This window comes from Crocodylus siamensis, chromosome 5 (genome assembly GCF_052110815.1).
Source record: "Crocodylus siamensis isolate JL-2025a chromosome 5, ASM5211081v1, whole genome shotgun sequence".
NCBI classification, from domain to species: Eukaryota; Metazoa; Chordata; order Crocodylia; family Crocodylidae; genus Crocodylus; species Crocodylus siamensis.
Genome location: NC_143399.1, coordinates 78356299 through 78376079, shown reverse-complemented (window position 1 = coordinate 78376079; position 19781 = coordinate 78356299). Strand labels below are relative to the sequence as shown.

Below are 19781 nucleotides of genomic sequence, written 5' to 3'. Positions count from 1 at the left end.
GATTACCATGTTAATAGCAAAATAAATAAGAAGGGTGGTAAGAAATGGAAAACAAGCCATAAAAATGTCTACGTAAATTGTTTGCCTAGTGCCTAAAATTTAATGTGTAACCAGTAGCCAAGAGCTCAGTGTCTGCCCAGACAGATGCTGCAGGTAGGGAAAGCCAAAGGGCTTCCCCAGCTGGGGACTTTAAATCCCAAGCTGAACAAACCCTGGCCAGGCAGCCCAGCATGAGAGAGAAGAGTCAGTGCTTAAAAGGAAAAAAAAAAAGAGAGAGGGGGGCAAAAATGCTCCTGGCTGGCTGGATCTGGGGACTAAAAACAGGTGCTAAAACAAGCTGCAATGCGCCCCCCCAACAGGCTGACAATCAGGCAACCAGCCTGCAACTTGTCAGTTCAGGGGGAGCCCAGGATCACGATCCCAACACCAAAATCATACACCTTGCCACACATATGTAGTACGGTAGGATGCACAATTGTATCAGGGACCAAATCCCTCTGGGCCCTTAAATGAACAACTGCCAGGGGCCTGAGTGACCACAACATGAGCATTTGAGGACAATTACCTTGGTCAGCAAAGAAGAGAAAGCCATTAACATGTCCATCTGAACCAGATCAGATTAAACAGAGCCCAAAGCCTTTAAATTAGATAATCCAAATACTATATCATGTTTTATACATGTTAATAGGAATACTTGATGTAATCACATGCATTAGAGGTAGTTTGAATAGATGTACGCATGTTAGGTTTCTTAGGTTGCTTAGAAGAAAAGAAAAAAACTACACCAGAAGAAAGCACCCTTGTCAATGAAAACCATAATTGAGTTAACCAAACTAAACTGATGGAACTGAACATTCCACCCTGGTGAAGAAAAGAGTTAAGGAATCCTTCCTTCCAGATGTGTAAATGTCACAGAAACAAATGCCAACTAAGTGATGTTTTCCATATCATAGAACTGGTTCTATCAAGCCCCAAAAGTTTCAGTGAAACAAAGAAATTTGAATATAGCCGATCAAAATATAGATAAATGCATATAATTAATGACTGCATATCTGTGGTTGTAAACCTGGGGAGTTTGGGGAATAAGGTACTTGAGTTGTTGGAGAAACTGAACAACTAAACAAAAGCTCAGACATCCGGGGGGTCCAGCCTACACCCATCCTCCAATGTGTGAATATATTTTTGCATTTCCATTGCCCGATCTGAATGCTAATTTGTCTTTCTAATAAAGGAATTCTCTTGATAAGAGACAGGCATGCACAATCTTTATTCCAGGGCCCCATCTGACAAAGTAAGCTCCCTTTATACTAATTTGGGGATAGATAGCTTCCCTTCACAATGGTTGACAGTATTGATGCTTCAATGTACGATCACAAACAGAAGAATTGAGAGACAGGTTAAAACAATTTTTAGCTGCTATTCTTAGTTCTGTGTACTTCTGTACTTTTCATTTCCTTGATAACCCTGCTTATGTTATGCAGGTTCAGCTATAGTTATATTCTACTGTGGTAACTGTATTCCTTCTTTGTATACCCTCATTAGTATACAGGTTAGGAGGACTACTTGTGCCTCTTTTACTGTTTGCGTGCCAAGGTTTTAATGTTTGTGGGTAACTTTTGGCTTGTATGGGGTGATAGAGATCCCAAACAGCAGCCTTGGGAAAGTCTCCCTTCCCAAAGGACCAGGCTAGGTGGTAGCTCTTGTTTTAGGGTAACTTAATTATTAACATTTTTCCCACCCAAGAGAAAAGGTATTTCAATGATCTGCTTCTCTTAATTTGATTATTGCTATTTCCCATGTTTTACTAACCAATACCTCATATTTTCTTATTCAATGCTGTCATGAAGCAAATTAGAGCCCCTTTTCCATAATATATATTATTAGGCACAGAGCTATGCCTAAAGGGCCTTCTAACAATCAGTTTTCACCTTCAGCAACAACAGGTGAGGCTTTTCTTGGTTTATCACTAAAAAGTCCTGCACATTGGAAGGCTGTTAGGAACTCGTTCTATCCATACTCTCAGACACTTATTTGAGCTATGAAGTTAATGAGCCAAATAAGACCCCAAGGGAAATTTTCTTCTTAAAGATAAGGATTTTGCATTATTTGAAGTGAGACAATCCAACCCAATGTTTCTATAACAGGGTGCCAGGTGAGAGAAAATAAGCAGATAAGCATGGGCTCAGGTTTGTCCCTACCTGGCCTGTCTCCCACCCCAACTGCCTGCCCCTTCGGCAAGGAGGTATGCACTTTTATATATAAGTTAGTTCTTGAAACTGGGTGCCACTCAATTCAGAAAAGTTTTGGAGGGGTGACTTGAGTACAGCGAGGTTAAGAATCACTGATCTAACCTCTCCCATCCAGGCCAGTTTTATGCTTGGGTTTTGTACAAGCACAAAACCCAAGTTCCCTGGCTAGTACAATTCTACATGCAGGAAGATGGCTTATTCTGTGGTTGCTGGAACTTTACTTTCCTTCTCAGGTAATGTCTTAGTTCTCAAAAATCTTTGTCCCCAGCTCATCTCTTTCTGCAAGAAAAGTTAACCAGAATTTTCTTGTACTGCCTCCATTTCCATTTAATGGAAGCACTTCTGGTTCACAGCAGTCAAGCTTCTAGTCACTTAATCTCTCATTGCTCTAGATTGGGAGTAAAGTTTGCATCTGAATTTCTTAATTTGTCTGAGTACTCTACAGCTGCTGTTTCAGGTGTTTCCATCCCAATCCAGTAAGTCACTGTTATGCCTTCATAGAAGTTCTCCCGATGCTGCTACTGTTCTTTTTCTGAAGCCCCCAACTCCTATTTTAACTCATTTTGTTTCCTTTTGGTCATCTTTGAATTCTGCTAGCTAATCCATTATATGTTGTACCTTTACTCAAGAAAAATACTAATCCTCTCTCCTTGGGAACAGAACACACTTGCAAAACACCACTACAACCCATTCTGATGTGAGCTAGTTAGATTTTCAGGGTCTTATGGGATGCTTTTATGATGGAAAAAAATCAATTATAGTCATGTATTTCTGTGATGCCATTCTACATACTTTGTGAAGCAAGAAAGTCCAGTTTTTCTGAACGCAGAAATCAAAGACTTTTTTTTTTGTTTGCTTTTACTGATGCTTCCAATCCTTTTCAGGAGAACACTTACCCAAAATGTTCAGTCATGCTAACAGGATTTTTCTTGCTATGTCTAGAACTTATTTTGCTCTTTCTGTGACATTTCTTGCTACTTCTCTCACAAAAACAAACAGCTACAATCAGATAAATCCACAAAAAGCTTAGTTTTCTGACTGACCCTGCATAATCCATATATTGGGCAGTAGTTCTGCTCATCTACAAAAAGGAGACAAACTTTCTCATATTTATCCTGACAGGCAGGTAAAAATTAAACCTTTTTCAAACTTGTGGATATAACCCACAAGCCCCACACACAAGGCCCAGTTACCAACTATAATTCTGAGACAATGGCAAGAGGGATCATGATAAGAAAGGTATACAAGATTATCGACAGTGCAAGAGCAAAGCAATAATATTCTTAAATTGTTGCCCTGCAAATATTTAATGTGTGGCACTCATAGCCACAAGACAGTGATGCCAAAATCCTAGTAAGACAAGAGCATTTGATGTATGCATAATAAAGACATAATCTAGATCTATTAGATAGGTTATGAATATTTTTATAAGGAATTTCTTCTCTCATCCTTAGGGCAAAAGACAAACACTGATCAAGGTTAAGAAGCAGACTTTCCTAAGGACAAGTTATTCCATATTTCTAAAGAAGATTTTTTTTTTTGCACCTCTTTAGCATCTGTTTCTGGCCACTGCTCAAACAGAACACTGGAGTAGATATTCCATGAGTCGGTTCAATGTCGCAATTCCTATGCTTTTATGACTAAACTGTTTTCCTGTCACTCTTCTTAAAGATCTATCTGCAAGTATGAAAAGAACTCAAGAGGTCTCTTCATTTGCATCTGGAGACAAAGGGTATTCAAGTATCTCTCTCCTGGCAACCATCCCTGGCCTTTCCAGAGCTACATTTGGCACTAGAATTTCCACTCTATGAGCAGATCAATTCATGGGCAGTCTCATAAGTGAGCCTCTGCCATTCCAGAGACCTCTGTAAAAGTACAAAGTCGAAGAACAGAGTAAGGACTGATAAGAAAGCAGAAAGAGGGATTACTAAACAGCCAACATATCAACAAAGGCAAGATCAAGAAGAATCTTTGTGGCTTTCTTTGCAAATTCTGTACTTCTCAGCCTATGTGCTATTTCCCTAGCAGTGCCAATCACAGATTCGGTTTTATTTTTGAAAAGCTTACTACAAAACTTCTTGATACCCATCTTGACCTATCTAAAGCTTGTAGCTTCAGACAGAGGAATCAACTTTGTGACCTTAATATTGTTTTTAAACAGAATATATTATAAAGTTTACATAAACTATTTGCAATTATATTTGATGCATTTTTATCTGTTATAAAGGTTTAAGTGTATAAAATAAGTACATCTATATTGTAACTTCATGAAGGCTGCTTGAACAACTTGAATGGTAGTTCCATTCACTGTGTTCCCAAAGTGGATGTACTGTTCCCCTCTGTTACAAAAGAAGCATCATATATGGCCTCCCCTGGAATCTGGGGCACGGCTAATGGTGGGCAGTGTCTGTTACAAAATCCGGACCCCAGTGGGCATGCCCTCAGTGGCAGGGGAGCAAGCAAGACTTGTGCTAACGCAGCTGCAATCACCCTCTGGCCACTTGTGCCACATCTGCCACAGCAAGCAGCTTGGACTAGGGCAGCCTGTTCTATTACCATCACTGCTGCCATGGTTGTTGCCACTGGCCCCACAGTTCCAGCCCATCAAGGAGCCCCCACGGTATGCACCTACACCAGGGCATGGGAAGAGCTTGATACCCCTGTGCTACAGCTATAAGGAGATTTGACAGAAAAGACTAAAGAAAGGAAAGACATGAGGGAAAGTGCTGCAAGCTCCTACAACTTTGGGTATTCTAGTATTTCCCCATGTATTTGCAGGAATCAGCTAAACTAGAGGTAGCATAGGCAATAATTTCTTCTAAAATTCTCTAGTGTTGACAAAAAAGAAGTCACAAATGGTCTTTAAATACTGAGTGAACTTAGAATCAATCTTTAAGTTTCCAGGACTTAACTCTTTTTGCTCCCTTACCCATTCATCCTCAAACAGTATGTACTTACACAAATCTTAATGATTATAGATAGGGCTCTGAGAAAATTGCGCATTTCTTGTAAAAAAATTGTGGCATGTGCACAGGTAAAGTATCATTTTTCACAGAATATTCACGGAACTAACACTGATCTTGGCAAATGGATCCTGGTAGTTCCGTGAATATTCTGTGAAAAATGATACTTTACCTGTGCATGTGTGGCAGGCAGGAACACAGTCAGAAGCAGCGGAAGGCCAGGGCTAAAGGAGCTTAGTCCCCTCAAACATGGAGCAGTGCAGAGGGCTGCAGGGCAGCTTGGGCATGGACTCCAAGCAGCTGCAGCAGGGGAGAGAGAGGCATGCACAGACAGACACAAAGCCTGCATGCAGCCAGGATTGCAACCAAACAGTGTGCAGAGCACTGCCCACTACAGCAGGTAAGTCAGAAAAGGGTCAAGGGCGTGGTGGGGGGCAGACCAAGGCCCCAACATCAATACAGGGAGTGGAACAGAGGTAGGGTCTGGGGTGAGTGGGGCCCTGGGGTGGGTGGTAAGACACTTGAAGCCTGAGAAGCTTATCCAGGGGTGCGGGGGAGGGTGTTTCACTGTTGTGCACACCTCGGGAGAGGCAAGGGGTGCACATGCCCCTTGGATCTGTGTGCAGGGTGGAGCAGAGGTGGGCTGCCACTGCAGGCTTGGCTCTGTGCTCTGCTGCAGCCCCAGGAGCTGGCTCTGGTATCCAGTGGCAGTAGGCTCATGGCATTGTGTACCACACCTGGCTCCCGGGGCAGCAGCAGCAAGGCGCAGGGCCCAGCCCTCATCCGCAGCCTACCTTTACTCCATCCCACACAGATCCAGAGGGCATGTGCCCCACGGGCCTCTCCCGAGGTGTGTGCAGCAGCAGGAGCCCCCCACATCGCTGGATAAGCTGCCCGGGCTCCGAGCATCCCCACTACCTGCCCTAGGGCCCCACTCACCCCAGCTCCTGCCCTATTCCCTCCCTCACTGCGAGGGCGTCGATAGTCCCCCCCCCATGCACCTTCCCCGACTCACCCGCTGTGGTGGGCAGTCCCTGCACACTGTGTGGCTACAATACTGGCTGTGTGCAGGCTCTGTGTTTGTTTGTACACACTGCTCCTCCCCCTGCTGCAGCTGTCCAGAGCTCAAGCTCAGGCTGCCCAGCAGCCCTCTGCGCTGCCCTGCATTTGAGGGGGATAAGCCCCATTAGCCCCAGCCTTCTGCCGCCTATGCTTGCGACCCTTAGAAAAAAAAATCACAGCATGGGGCAAATTTCATGGTTTCTGCACAGTCCACAAAATCATGATTTTCTCAGGGCTCTATTATAGAGCATAAGACTTTTGATCCAATGGGTATGAACTACATCTAGATGGCGACTCATCAAGCTTTTTACATGGGAAATTATTTTTAATGTCTACTTTTTCTCTACTGTTTGAACCTTCTAACAAATGTGAAAAATACTTCTAGACAGATATTATCCTTTTCCATCTAACAAACTTTCCCTCTGTGTTTTAAAAGGAGTTCAACAAGGCCCTTATCTCCATAGAATATCTTAGACTAAATCTTTGTTTTGAAATAAGGCTAGAATTTTGAATAGTATTGATCTCACTCTCTCTAGGTACCATATCCAAACAGGACTTTGGTGACCATAGTCTTCCGCAGATCTCTTCTCTTTGGGGCATGCAGAATTTCCAGTGTTGATGCATTAGACTCTTGATATAAGTCAACCTCTGTCTTCCATGATCTCTCCGTCACTCAATCATTCCCATTATAACCAGACTTTCAATTTCCTCTTTCCTCATAACATGCTCAAGAAACTCTTGTCTCTTTCTGATGTTAACAACAGCTTCCTCCTGCAGAGGCAAAGCGCTGCTTGAACCTGGTACTGGCTACGGGGGACGACCTAATCGGGGACCTAGTGATTGGTGGTAAGTTGAGTGACAGCGACCACGAGCTGATCACCTTCACCATCCGCCGTAAAGCTAGCAAGTCAGTCAGCAACACAGAAGTCCCTGACTTCAGAAAAGCCGACTTTGATAAGCTCAAAAGGCTAGTCAGTCAGGCCCTCAGGGACCGTGACCCCAGGGAGATTGGGAGTTCAAGAAGAGTGGTTGCTTCTCAAGGAAGCGAGCCTCAGTGCACAAGCTAAATCTATTCCAACACAGAGAAAAGGCAGCAAGAAGGCACAGCAGCCCCCCTGGCTCTCCAGAGACCTAGCGGACCTACTGTGGCTAAAAAGGAAAGCTTACAAAGGATGGAGGACGGGATTCACGTCCAAGGAGGATTACTCCGCGCTGGTGCTGTCCTGCAGGGACCAAACCAGGAAAGCCAAGGCTGCAACTGAACTCCAACTAGCTTCAGGCATCAAGGACAACAAAAAGTCCTTTTTCAGATATGTGGGGAGCTGGAGGAAAAGCAAGGGCAATGTTGGACCCCTGCTAAACCAGATGGGGCAACTGACAACTGACGCCCAGGAAAAAGCCAACCTATTAAATAGGTACTTTGCGTCAGTTTTTCATCAGTCACACGGGATGCCCATGCCTGCTATGGGACAGGGAAATCTGGGTGAGGGGGATCTCCTACCCTCCATCAGTGCTGACCTCGTGAAGGAACACCTTGAGAAGCTGGATACCTTCAAGTCAGCCGGCCCTGATAATCTGCACCCCAGGGTACTCAAGGAGCTGGCGAGCGTCATAGCCCAGCCCCTGGCACGGGTCTTTGAAAACTCCTGGCGCTCTGGTGTAGTGCCCGAAGACTGGAAGAAGTCCCATGTGGTGCCGATCTTCAAGAAAGGGAGGAGAGTGGATCCGGCTAACTACAGGCCCATTAGCCTGACTTCTATCCTGGGGAAAATCTTAGAAAAGTTTATTAAGGAGGCCATCCTTGAGGGACTGGCCCAGGCTAACATTCTAAGGGACAGCCAGCACAGGTTTGTTGCGGGTAGGTCTTGTTTGACCAATCTCATTTCCTTCTATGACAAGGTGACCTTTCACCTGGACAAGGGAGAAGAGATTGATGTCATATATCTTGACTTCAAAAAAGCTTTTGATCTGGTATCCCATGATCACCTCTTGGCCAAACTGCCCAGTTGTGGCCTTGGCTCCACCACGATCCGCTGGCTGGGAAATTGGCTTCATGGTCGGACCCAGAGGGTTGTGATTGATGGCAGTCACTCATCGTGGTGCCCTGTGACCAGTGGGGTCCCTCAAGGCTCTGTCCTGGGACCCATCCTGTTCAACATCTTCATTAATGATGTGGACATTGGAGTCAGGAGTCGACTGGCCAAGTTCGCCGATGGCACCAAACTTTGGGGCAAAGCATCCACGCCAGAAGATAGGCGGGTGATCCAGGCTGACCTGGACAAGCTCAGCAAATGGGCAGACGAGAACCTCATGGTGTTTAACACCGATAAATGCAAGGTTCTCCACCTTGGGAGGAAAAACCTGCAGCACCCTTATAGGCTCGGCAGTGCTACGTTGGATAGCACTACAGAAGAAAGAGACTTGGGGGTCATCATTGACCACAAGATGAACATGAGCCTCCAATGCGATGCTGCGGCTAGTAAAGCGACCAAAATGCTGGCGTGCATCCATAGATGCTTCTTGAGCAAATCCCGGGACATCATTCTCCCCTTGTACTCGGCCTTGGTGAGGCCACAGCTGGAGTACTGCGTCCAGTTTTGGGCTCCACAATTCAAAAAGGATGTGGAGAAACTTGAGAGAGTCCAGAGGAGAGCCACGCGCATGATCAGAGGTCAGGAAAACAGATCTTACGATGACGGGCTGAGAGCCATGGGACTCTTTAGCCTGGAAAAGAGCAGGCTCAGGGGTGATCTGATGGCCACCTATAAGTTTATCAGGGGTGACCACCAGGATCTGGGGGAACGTCTGTTCACCAGAGCGCCCCAAGGGATGATGAGGTCGAACGGTCACAAACCCCTGCAAGACCGTTTCAGGCTGGACATGAGGAAGAATTTCTTTACTGTCCGAGCCCCCAAGGTCTGGAACAGTCTGCCAGCGGAGGTGGTTCAAGCACCTACACTGAACACCTTCAAGAGTAAATTGGACGCTTATCTTGCTGGGATCCTATGACCCCAGCTGACTTCCTGCCCTTTGGGCAGGGGGCTGGACTCGATGATCTCCCGAGGTCCCTTCCAGCCCTAATGTCTATGAAATCTATGAAATCTCAGTTGCTTCAATTCTCTTTTCCATACTTACTGATATTGTCCAGCATTCTGATGCATAGACTGGTATAATGTAGCAATCCAAAACTTTTAAGTATTCATTGGTCGCTGAAAAAATTAGTGACTGGATGCTCATGTTACAACTATTCAGGAGTGTCCATTGTTACCCCCATTTTAAAACAAAGGAATCACCACTTTTCAGTTTAAAATATTATTCTGATTTTGTATGTTGACAAATTTTCACTCTGTAAACTTTGAAATTACTAGTAGAGGTGCACTGATATATCAGTCCCATATCAGATTGGCACCAATATGAGGAAAACTGATAGTATTGTCAATCGACTTTTTTTCCTTGAAGTAGTCGATAAAGCAGCCAATAAATGCCACAAGCATGTGTACAGCCACAGTGCAGCATACAGGCAGCCAGGAGTGCAGCCTGGCAGTGTGGAGAGCAGCCAAGTCCAGCTGGTAAGTCTGTTGTACGGGAAAGGAAGGGGACTGTGGGGGGGAGGGGCATACCGAGGCCCCCATGGTGAGGGAGTGGGGCTGGGGCAGGGCATGGAATGGAGCTGTGGCTCGTTCAGGGGATACGGGGGGGGGGGGGGGGGGGGGGGGGCGCGTGCCCTGGATCTGCGTGCGGGGTGAGTGCAGGCTCCCACTGCAGGCTAGGGGTGGCACCAGGCTCTTCCTGGCGGGGAGCTGTGGTGAGCTTGGGTTGGGCGGTGGTGGAAGGGGGCTGCAACCACCCCAAAATTCGCTATAGCCTCTCTCCCAGTGCGGCTGCTGCCTCTCTCAAGTGTAGCCTGGTCCAGCCCCCTGCCAGAAAGAGTCCAGCACCACCCGCAGCCTGCAGTGGCAGCGCAGCCTCACCCTGCACGCAGATCTAGGGCACATATACCTCCCCCCCCCGCCCCATGCCCTCCCAGGGCAGTTTTGTAGATTTCATGGACATTCGGGCAGGAAGAGACCTTGCAAGATCATCAGATCCAGCCCCCTGCCCAAGGGGCAGGAAGTCAGCTGTGGTCAGATGACTCCAGGAAGATAAGCATCCAAGCCTTTCTTAAAGGTAGTTATTGTAGAATATTCAACAATTCCAGTCTACTTTACAGTAACTTACTCATATGCCCATGTCCGCAAGCTTCGCTTGAGCAGACCTACCTCTATGTAGAAAGTAGCATGGAAATTCAGTTGAGTGCAACCTTGACCCCTCTCCTGGAAAAGGGTGTCAAGATGTTTCAGTCTAACTCAAAATAATCTAGTAACAAGCTATATTGGACTTCATTTGACCAAAACAAAAACAAAATAAAAACACAAGCAACCAACAAAAAACTCCACATACAGCTATTCAGCAGTCTAATTATTCTGTTGGCATGTATAGGATTTCTTGTGGATACAGAATTATTAGGGGTGGACCAGCAAAGATCTTTTGGGCAGATACCAATGGCCAATTATTAACATGCCATAGCAGCTGATACCAACTTGATTGCCAATATGCAGCCGAGCAGCGCCTGGCTGGCAAGTCTGTTTGGGGGGTGGGAAGGAGCAAGGAGGGTAGATCGAGGCCTCCATGGTAAGGGAGGGAGTGAGGCAGGAGCTACCCAGCCAGGGCATGGTGGGGTTCAGGACAGAGCCATCAGTGACTTGTCTGGGGGATGTGGGGGGACAACAACTCCCACCACTGCGTGCACCCCCAGAGGAGGCATAGGGAGCATGTACCCCCCCACCCCAATCTGTGTGCAGGGCAAAGGTGGGCTGCCACTGCGGGTGGCACTAGGCTTTTCCCAGCGGGGGGTGGGGGAGTGGGAAGTGGATTGGGCTGGGGCTGTGCTCAAGGCGGACAGTTGCAGTGCTGGGAGGGGGGCCCTATGGGGTGGGCTACAGCCACCCCAAAATTAACTATAGCCCTCCCAAACTCACCCCCCTCCCAGCACCACCTGCCCTGAGCGCAGCCCTGGCCCATACCCCCCTCTGCCCAGGAAGAGCCCAGCGCCATCCCCAGCCTCAGCCCACAGTAGCAGCCTGCCCTCACCCCTTGCACAGATCTGGGGGGGGGCACATGCCCCCATGCCTCCCCAGGGGTGTATGCAGCGGTGGGAGCCACCACCACATCATCACCCCTGGACAAGCCACTCGCAGCTCCATCCCATGCCCCACTCCTTCCTTCACCACGGGGGCCCTCGATCTGCCCATTCCACACCCCTTCCCTCTACATGCACGGAGCATCGATAGGTGATGTTAACGGCCACAATTGGCCAAAAAAAGCTGATTGCCAATAACGTCAATTTTCCTTTTATCGGTGTCGATACAATATGGGCCAATGTATTAGTGCACCTCTAGGAATTACATGCCATAGGAACAACTCTATAAAGTACAGAATTTTAACTATGCATTTTGAGATCATAAAAGACACAGGAGATTTTTAATTAAATATGGTGCCTTACACTGCAGTTCATTTCTTAGCTATACCGAAGTTAAATAAATGTCATGAACGATATATCATATTTACTTGATTCAAGGATAAGTCTCCCCTCCTCATTTAACTCCTGCCTCCAATACTGCCTGCCCCATCTGCTCTGCCCAATGCCTCCCTCCCCCTCCACTGCGTATCACTACTACTATCCCACTGCCTGCTCCCTTACTGTCTCGCCCACTGCTGCTCTCCCTGCTGTAGCAGTGGGAGAAATGAATTTAAGACAACCCTCTAATAACATACAGAAAATAACAACAAATTTATAAGTTTCCCATGTATAGAATCTAATTATTGGAGGGTCTTAAATTCAAACTCGTCTTGGGTCCAAGTAAATACAGTATTGCTTTGTGTCACAGAACATTAGGCTTGGAACGGAGCTCAGGAGGTCATCTCAAGGCAGGACCATCCCCAGCCAGATCATTCCAGACAGGGCTTTGTCAAGCTGGGCCTTAAAAATCTCCAAGGATAGAAATCCCATCACCTCTCTAAGTAACTCTTTCCAGTGCTTCACTACCCTCCTAGTGAGAAAGTTTTTCCTTACTATCCAACCTAAACCCCTCTTGCTGGAACTTGAGATCACTGCTACTTGTTTTGTCATCTTCTACTACTGAGAACAATCGAGCTCCATCTTCTTTGGAACCACCCTTCAGGTAGTTAAAAGCTGCTATCAAATCCTCCCTCAGCCTTTTCTGCAGACTAAATAAGCCCAGTTCCCTCAGCCTCTCCTCAGAAGTCAAGTGTCCCAGCCCCCTAACTGTTTTCACTGCCCTCTGCTGGACTCTCTCCAACTTGCCCACAACCTTTCTGTACTGGGGGGGCCCAAAACTGAACACAGTACTCCAGATGTCGCCTCACCAGTGCAGAACAGGTGGAATAATTATTTCCATTGATCTGCTGGCAACACTCCTAAAAACGCAGCCCAGTACGCTGTTAGCCTTCTTGGCAACAAGAGCATACTGCTGGCTCATATTCAGCTTACTGTCCACTGCAATCCCCAGGTCCTTTCCTGCAGAACTGCTTCTTAGCTAGTTGGTCCCCAGAACATAGTAGTGCATGGGATTGTTCTGCCCCAAGGGCTGGACTTTGCATTTGTTCTTACTGAACCTCATGAGATTTCTTTTGGTCCAATCCCGCAAGTTGTCTAGGTCACTCTGAATCTACTCTTCACTGTACCTACTACACCCCCTGCCAGCTTGGTATCATCCACAGACCTGATCTGGAAAATGTGATGGGATTGCGCCCTAACCGTTAATGAAAATACTGAACAAAGCCAGCCGCAGGATCAACCCCTAGGGCACTCAAATTCATAGCTGTTAGGGGATGGAAGGGATCTTACTAGATCATTGGGTCCGGCTCCCCTGCACTTAGGCAGGAAAGACTGCTGGGATCAGATGACCCCAGCAAGATGGGCATCAAGGAGCTTTTTAAAGATTGCCAGGGTGGATGACTGTACCACCACTGGGGGGGCGTCTGTTCCAAGCCCTTGGTACTCAACTTGTAAAGAAGTTTTTCTTTATGTCTAGCTTGAAGCAATCCTCTAATCAGCTTGTGGCCATTATTTCTTGTCCTCCCTTGGGGGGCCTTGGTAAACAGATGGTCCCCCAGACCCTGACGCACACCCTTGATGTACGAATATGATCTGGAATCAAACAGAATCCAGCGCTTACAGGCTGCCAACGAGTCCCCTCTGAGTCTTTTCTTCTCCAGGCTGAACAGTTTCATGTCTTTCAGCCTTTCCTCACATGACCTGGTCTCTAGGCCTCTAATTATGTGCATAGCCCTCCTTTGGACTCTCTCAAGCTTTTCCACATCCTTCCTGAAGTGCAGCACCCAGAACTGGACAAAGTGGATACCATTGGGTACCATCTGCCAATCAGATCTTGAGCCACTGAATACTACCCATTGAGCCTGACAATCCAGCCAGCTTTCTATCTACTTTACTTACAGTCCAACCATCCAACCCATACTTCCTCAGTGTGCTTGCATAAATGCTGTGGAAGATCATATCCAAAGCCCTGCTAAAGTCAAGGTATATCATGTCCACTTCTTTCTCCCCATCCACAGAGCCAGTCATCTCATCATAGAAGGCAATAAGGTCAGTCAGGCATGACTTGCCCTTGGTGGATCCATGTTCCCGATTGCTTTCTTCTCCTCCAAGTGCTTCGAAAGGAACTCCTTGAGGACCAGCTCCATGATTTTTCTGGGAACTGAGGTGAGGCTGACTAGTCTGTAGTTCCCCATCAGCCTCACCACAGTCAGTCCCCATGTGGAACACTAGCTCAAGGTCTCATATGAATTCCTACTGAGGAAGTGGATCACACCAAACATCTACAACCACTATTAGCAACCTTGTTAGGATTACATCAGTAGCAGCTAATGACTAGATAAGCACAGATACTGCTACCCTCATTCCCTAGGAAGGATCCCCCTTTAAGCCAGAATTGAGAAACCAATGTGCTGGAAATGCTGCCCTACAGCTTTTCACATCATGTCTGTTCTGTAAATAAGAGATTTTTGTGAGAATTGTTAATGCAGTACCTTTTACAAGGAATAAGGTCACAAGTGCCATGTAAAATTCAGAATACTTTAGATTATGACAGTTTTAAATACAAGTCAAATTTCAAATGTAAATTTTAACTTTTATTTAACTAAACCATATAAACATAGATGCATATACTCTATAAAGGAATTAGAAGCAGTTAATCTTTCAGTAATATTCAGTAAAGCCTTCAGACAAAATATTGAAGAAATCTAAACATAACAGAGGAAACCATCCGTGTACAAGCATGCTCTCAAAGTAATACACAGCCATGATCCAATTTAACCTTTTTAAAAATATTTTTACTATATACCTTAAATGAGAAGAAAAAGCTGTTTTCTAATCAAATGCATTCTCTCCAATTATGCAAGCTTAGTAATTCTAAATAAGACCACTGCCTTTCCTTTTTCATGTCCTTGCAACAAGGTATTTAGCAGAATTCACAGATTCGTTGGCATCCGACAGGGCTGTGCCATAAGCGCTTTTGCTGTGGCCCAATATGACCATTAATAATCTACAGAACCATCTAAATCTTCACCCTCAAAAAATTAAATCTGAAAACTTCAGTCTAATTACAGATGACATAGCCCAAGTTACTTATGTGCAAGTCTACAGAAGGGTGACCTCTCCGCTACATATTCCATTGCAAAGTTTAACTCGATTTTACTTGGCTTTTGGGAGGAAAAAAATGCTTAATCAACTAAAGTAAGTATTTTAAAAACAAATGTAACATTCTGAATTCATTACCTGACCCAGAGCCTGAAGTAGTCATATCATAAATTAAGTCTTTTAAAGTAGTTCCTTCTGATATAAAGGGACGATCCAATGAGGGATCTTCTTCACTTGGTACACGATGGTGAATGATAGTACGATTATGGCAGATATACAGAATTAACATTAATGAAATGCAAACAAAGCATACTGGTCCAGCAATGACAGCAGCCAATTCCACAGGTCCTAGACTAGACGCAGGTTTTCCTGGAGTAGGGCCTAAACGTGGGGGTTTAAAAAAAAGTGTTACTGTTTAATAACAGCAAGTTAGATCCAAGATAAAGAAAGAAAGAATCACCAACACACATACAGATTGGAAGATGACCTTCTAAGCAGCACAGTGGCAGAAAGGGATATTGGAGTCATAATAGACTCCAAGATGAACACGAGTCATCAATATGACAAAGTGATAAGTAAAGCTAACTACACTCTATCATGCATTAGCAGGTGCATCACAAATAGGTCTAAGGAGGTGATATGTCCCCTCTATGTGGCATTGATAAGGCTGCAGCTGGAGTACTGCATCCAGTTTTGGGCATCACACTTCAAGAAAGATGTGGATAACCTTGAGAGGGTCCAGAGGAGGGCTACTCATATGGTTAGGGGCCTGCATGCATGTTAAGGCCCTACGAGGAGAGATAGAGGGACCTGGATCTCTTCAGCCTCCGGAAGAGAAGGCCAAAAGGTGATCTCGTGGCCATCTACAAATTCATGGGGGCAGGAGGGGCAGCAAGGAATAGGAGATACTCCATTTATCAGGGCTCCCCTTAGGGTAACTAGAAACAATGGTCACAAACTGATAGAGAGTAGATTTAAATTGGACATGAGGAAGAACTTATTCACAGTAAGGGTTACCAGAATCTGGAATGGGCTTCCAAGGCAGGTGGTGCTCTCCCCTATCCTGGAGGTCTTTAAGAGGAGGTTAGACAAGCACCTGGCTGGGGTCATCTGACCCCAGCGCTCTTTGTTGCCCAGGGTAGGGAGTCAGACTCGATGACCTACTGAGGTCCCTTCCAACCCTAAAAATCTATAAAGGGTTTATTTTAATGCTAGTGGCAGTATATTTTATTTTATACTGGTTCTTGTGTGCTTTTGACATATTTATTTTAGCAAGATTTTTTTTTTTTTTTTTTTTTTTTTTTTGAGTCCAGACTGTTGCAGGTCTCCAAAACTCAACAGTATATCATGCAGACAAAAACATTTTTATTCAGTTAGAAAAATATATACATATAGTTAATGCAAGCAACTTGGCATTATGATGCAAAGAATTTTTAAAAATCTTAATAGCATTTAATAGTATTTTTATTTCTTGATCTAAAACTTCAGAATGATATTCATTAAGTCTAATATATGTCTTTAACGTCCATTCTTATACCAAACTTGGCTTATTTTGTTGCACACTTAAAAAAAAAAAAGAGCAAACATTTTACCTGGTGTTGGAATTGGAAGATCTAGTTTATTGCAGAGGTCTTTATCACAGCAATGAGGATGAGTAAAAACTCCATCTCTTGAGGAGGGAGCACAAACAAATGGCCTGTCTCGGGGAATCAGATCAATTTCTGCTATGCACATGCTATTGTGCATGACTTTGTCTACAGTCCGTGTCACTGAGGTAAAGCAGAGCCCATCTGTCACACACGTAAAGTTGTCTTTTGTACAGAGATGACAATAACACTGTAATGCTGTATTTAAAAAGAAAAAAAAAAAAAAGGTTTTAGTGTTAGTTATGTGAAATTTCATAGCTCATCCCAAGCCTTGAACTTGCAACCTTCTGGGCCTGCACACAAGGCACAAGCCACTCAGCCAGAGAGCAAAGTTCTGCTAGCTCATTTTGCAATACTAACAAAGTTGAGGCTTTGTGCAATTTTCTAAACTTTCAGTACCTATGTACATATTTTTGGAACATAGTAGAATGCTTCTTCAATGAACTAAAAAAAAAAATAAAGAAGAGGGAGGGGGAAAAAAGTCAGACTTATAAAAGGGGACATTGACTCTACATAAAGTCAAATAGAGAAGATAAATCTCTCCTAAAACAACAGACAATAAGCGTTCACTTAACATTTGAAAGTTAAAAAAAGAAAGCTTAAAAAAATACAATTTACTGTGACGTGTAATATTACATAATGTATCCCCCAAAGCATTTAGGATCCATTCCTGCTTCTGATGAAGCCACTAGGAATACTGCCATAAACTTCAACAGATACAAAAGCAGATCTTCAGTGTGTGGCCTAAGCACCTCATCTTGCTGGCCACTCATCAGGTATGAAAGCACCATCATAACTCCTGATAGTTTGAAGAACTTTTGCTACTGGCTGGGAGTAAAGAGGCCTTTTTAAAATTAGGATTTATATCAGAACAAACCACACACACAATTCCTTTTGATTTCAATAGACCTTGGTTTGATGCCTTACTGTGCAGGTACACTAGAAGACTGCCTGGGATGGCCCTATTCCAGTAAGCTGTATTAAAAAATCCAGTTGCATCACAAATGGAGGGAAGGGACGGTGGTGCAGTGGCAGGAACTTAACACATCATAGTCCGAATGAGCTAGATTAAGCATACTCTGACTTTAGCTCCTTGAGAAAGGAACTCACTACTTCTGTTTGTTCTTTGTAGTCCCATTCACATATGAACTGGTTCCCCTCTGTTTTTGGACCCCCCACTTTTTTTGGCAGCAGTGTCAGCACACTAACTCCATACATTTGTGGAAAGACTAAAAAGTTATATAGGCTTTGGAAGACGCTCACTTCTTTATTGTATTTCCTGACAAAATCCTAAAAGGCCTTGGAATAATGATTTTAAAGTGTAAGAAACCCATTAAATCAGAGTTCAAAGTCCAAGACACTCTCTATAAATACACAGCAAAAGACAACAACAAAAGTCGTTTTCTTTAAACTTTTGGTTTGGTTTTATAGCATATCACAACAATACCATATTAATTTGGGAGCATACGAAGTGGTAGAAATGTTAACTGCTGCAGCTCTAGAAACAATGCTGCTACTGCCCCCCTGCTGGCCAGTTTCTGGACCTGTGAGGAGCCCCTGCAGTCCAACTGACACAGCCTCATGCATCAGATTAGGCTGATGTATGGTCACTTGGTGCCCGGATCTGGCATGCAGAGTTACGCTGGCATGCTAGATCACACCCATAGCCTGACCCCATGCTTATCTGGCCTTTGGATGGACCCCATACACATGATTCGGCCAATGGACCAGCTTCCTGACACATCTGGCCCATAGGACTGGAAAGATTGAGCACCAAGGTGACAGGCTATTCTCTGTGGATACAGGGCAAGAAGAAGTCTTATACTGCAGCAAGGAAAAGTTAAGTTGGATATTACGAAGAATGTTCCAAGTACGAGGGTGGTCAAACACTGAAACAGAATACCTAGAAAGGTTGTGAAATTTCCATCTTTGGTAGTTTTTAAAGCGCATTAGGCAAGAATTTGACTAGGCTGGTTTAGAGATGATACTGCCTTGAGAGGTTGAAGGGGGAGGGAAGGAGGAGGACTGGGTGACCTCCTGAGATCCCTTCCAACTGCAGTTTTCTCAAGTCTGGATAACTCATAAGTAGGGTCATATTGGTCAGTGCACTTAAAACCCATCTTGACTCTTACGTATTTGTACACAAAATGCTTGGTCTAATTCATCACCTGTTCAAGTGCAACTAGTAATTTCCAAATGTAGTAGCAGTAGTAGGCAACCCTTGATCCTTCTGGATCACCGTGTAAGCATGAGATCACTAAGACCTTCAATGAGTATACCTAGGTAGGAATATGGAAGAGCGGAGGCTGTCTAGATCTTCCAACCCCACTTTAGACCACTGAAACAGAATCCAATGGCCAGATCAAGTCTGGACATGTGGTGCCTTGATGGCTGTAGTTATATACGCGTCCAGGAATTTAACCCATGTCCCCGCATGGCAGACAAGGATTCTACCACTAAACCACAACAGTGGGTTTCCATATGTACGTGCTCACTAAATCAGTGAAATATAGTCCTGGCAATTAGCTAGCTTAAAAATCACCAACCCACACTTTCTAATACTCTATCAAAGTTAAGTACAGTAAAAGCTGTGTTAACTGGCACTTTATTAGCTGGAAAACTCTATTAACTGAGTGATGCAGCAAAAGCAAAACCAAAAGTACCACTTCTAGGGGACTTCCCATTTCACCACTGAAAGCTGAGTTTTTCTTTGCCACCTTTTCTGCCAACAGCCCAGGACAAAGCAGCCTGCATGGGAAAAAGCAGCCTGTGCGGGGCCACCCTCCCTGTCCCCCAGCACACTGACACTGGGGAGCGCACCAGACTGTGCACATTTGATTAACCAGAATATCTGATTAACCTGCATCTCCCATTCCCGGGGGATGCCGGGTAACAGAGCTTTTACCGTAATTTTTACATAGTGGGCACTGAATTTTTCTAGTCAGAAAAAGTACAATTTATTTATATAGTCCCATGGCTGTACAGCTAGCCACACCACTACTATTTGCACTTGGAATTTTTATACATATTCTTCTCAATTATAAATGTCAAATATCTCTCTTTACTGTCTTTCAACATAGCATACAAAGAACCTTTCATTTGAAGTTGAAAATAACTTCAACTAGTTACTGATAATTAATTC

At 44.7% G+C, this 19781-nt stretch overlaps 1 protein-coding gene across 1 annotated transcript in view; it reads right to left on the bottom strand.

Moving 5' to 3' along the window:
- Positions 1-19781, bottom strand: part of TGFBR1 (transforming growth factor beta receptor 1) — a 77571-nt gene that overhangs the window by 45747 nt on the left and 12043 nt on the right. The window contains exons 2-3 of the mRNA XM_090049310.1: positions 16586-16837; positions 15132-15374 (exon numbers count right to left, since the gene is read on the bottom strand). Of these exons, the coding sequence (XP_089905436.1) occupies positions 15132-15374; positions 16586-16837 (495 nt within the window). The remainder of the gene's footprint in view (positions 1-15131; positions 15375-16585; positions 16838-19781) is intronic.